This window comes from Limulus polyphemus, unplaced genomic scaffold (assembly GCF_000517525.1).
Source record: "Limulus polyphemus unplaced genomic scaffold, Limulus_polyphemus-2.1.2 Scaffold5873, whole genome shotgun sequence".
NCBI lineage: Eukaryota > Metazoa > Arthropoda > Merostomata > Xiphosura > Limulidae > Limulus > Limulus polyphemus.
In genome coordinates, this window is record NW_013671483.1 from 16,476 (window position 1) to 19,163 (window position 2,688).

At 29.8% G+C, this 2,688-nt stretch overlaps 1 protein-coding gene across 1 annotated transcript in view; it reads left to right on the top strand.

Moving 5' to 3' along the window:
- LOC106473090 (COMM domain-containing protein 6-like) overlaps positions 1 to 2,688 on the top strand; it is a 37,476-nt gene that overhangs the window by 11,581 nt on the left and 23,207 nt on the right. The window contains exon 3 of the mRNA XM_013933770.2: positions 378 to 457. Within this exon, the coding sequence (XP_013789224.1) occupies positions 378 to 457 (80 nt within the window). The remainder of the gene's footprint in view (positions 1 to 377; positions 458 to 2,688) is intronic.

The following is a 2,688-nucleotide window of genomic DNA, read 5'->3' on the forward strand; positions in this document are numbered from 1 at the left end:
TTTTTTTTTTTTTTTTTTTTGTAATACACCTAATTGTAGAATGTGTATTCGAAAGTTGGTTTTCTGAGGACTTGTTAATCACTTGTGGTAGTTTTATGATGTTACTTTTTGAAAGTTCTATTTTTATCTTTTGTAACCATCCAATATGTCCTCCAGGTTATGTGTAAAAATTCAAGGAAAGTAATGAAAAGTGTGGTCAATTTTAACAACTGAATTTTGTTGTTCTTTTAGGGACTTCAGGAAAAATATTTGAATACAAATACAAAAATTTTAGAATTGGTAGTTGATGAAGTATTTCCTTAGATTTATCTACTTGCACCAAAATGTATAATATTCAGTTATTCACACATCCACCTTTCTTTTTCCTTAACATATAGAGAGCTTATTCAATGGGAGATCATAAATGGACAAAAGAAAAACTTTTAACTGCAATTCATGAACTGGAGCACATATTTCGGTAAGAAGAAACTAGTCATTGTTGTGACTCTATATGTATCTAAGTAAATATGTGATTTAAAACAACTAACACATTTATGTGATTAAATACATCAGTGATTGTCACATTTTTAATTTCAAAAAAACATTATGAATGATGAATATTGTGCAATATTTTATTCAGATATTTATAGCACAAAATTGTATAATGCTAAAGTTAGTTCTCTAGTATTAATTAAAATTACACTTAAGAAGATCTTTTAAAATATAAATGATATTGCATTAAATTTTAGTTGAAAATTTTGCATGGCATTAATATAAAATATGGCCATTAATTAACTCGGAAGTTTCTCAAAATGATAATTTCTGAAATCATATTTAACAAGATTGTATTGGATGATTCTTGGTGAAGTTCATGAGTTCCAAGACAATAACTCATCTTTCTCACATAGATTAACTATCTGTCAAAAAGTTTGCATGCCACTAGTCTTGAGGCAACTCCCACTTAACCCTATGACTACTGGCAATGCAGATTGTTAGTAGGTAATATCGCTCTTGTTATATTTCATTCCAAAAATAAAACTTTTTTCTACTAATTCTAATAAAAATTCTTTATTTAATGTAGTTATTTGTATTTGGGCTGTGAATAGTTTACCTGAAAGGTAATTTTTCATGTTAAGCATAAAAATACTATTTTTTATCGTACAGTTTGCATGTTTCACTTGCATAATCTCTAGAACCTCCTAAATAAATATAAAAAGTTTTTAAGGTATATGTTTAGATTTTTTTTTCCATTTTTTCTACCGTATCACCAACTCTAGCTATTATCATCAATGTACAGTGCAATGAAATGTTTAAAATTAAGAAATTTAAATATATACATACTCTGTATCTTTTCATTGAATAATTTTAAAATATCATCTTTGGATCATATGTATAATTCCAAGTCTTTACCTTTTCACAAATTTTTTTATTTTTCTTTCCAGTTCTTTATCCTTTAGTATTACGTCGACACTCTTCAATGGGTGTCCGCAGGTGATATAATGTTATCATTGGTAGAGATGATTTAGCCTCTGACTAAATAGTTTTCACTTGGTTTTTTAGGAAAAACTTTTTTGAGTAAGGCAAAGCTTAGAATAATATTAAAAAATCGTTAAAACTTTCAAATATTAATTTTAAAACACAAATAATTAAGTAAAAGATAAAATTATGACCTAATTGCAGTTTAACTTTCTGTCAAACTTATATGTATAAGATGAGAAAAAATTCCTGAGTGTTAGGGACATTGATCTCAACAATGAATTTAGTGGAAGTTTGCTTTTCCTTTAGAAAATAATTTTGGCATATGTTTCCTGGTAAGCTTGAGAAATTAGACTGAGAAATCTGCTCTTTCTATTGGTTATGAGCTTGCCATTCATGTTTAAATTTCACATCTGTGTTCAATTTATTGTGATTTGCTTTGTTAATGCAACTTTGATTTTTGTTTTCTTTAGCTTTCGTTTCAAAAGCTTTTCTAATTTTAATCATGATTTCTCAAATGCTTTGTCCTGAGTGTGGGACGTTGTTCACATATATGCTTTATTATTGCTGTGACTTTTGGAGGCTTGTTAACTATCAGGGTTGTTGCAGCCATTTGCAACATGTTTTGGATCACCATATGCTTAATAGGCCTCTTACTCCCATCTCATCAACCAAATTTGTTTCTCATCAGCCGGGAAAGATCTATTAGACTACAACTTTCACTTGATTTGCTTTGGGGAGTACTTTACCATTCATGAAATGACCATAACCTTTCAATATATCTCTGGATTTCACTTCCAGGTATGTCTGTCTTTTGTCTGTATTCTCTATTATTTTTCATTTTCCCACCTTCTGATTCACAGTTTTAGAGTTTTTGTCTTTTTCTCCTTGCTAATTATTAGGTTTTATTTTGTTTCCTTTATCTACTAGCACCTTTCTTGTGCCCAAATGCCTCATTTTATGAATACATTTGCCCTGGTTTCTAGACTTTCTTCCTTTCTTTTTTTCCCAATCCTCTTTCATTGGTATCTCATCTGGCCAACTTGGGGATTGAGCCCTTTTCCTTTTATTTCATGATTTTTCTCTCTACCATTCTGTATTTACTCTTCTACCTCCATTTTTTATCTGAGGCACTTCTTATAGCTTCCAATGCCTCTGTGGACATTTATTCCCTTTTCTTTGGCTTTTTCCACCTATGGCCTATCCCTACATACTTTATTTCCCTGCTGTCAA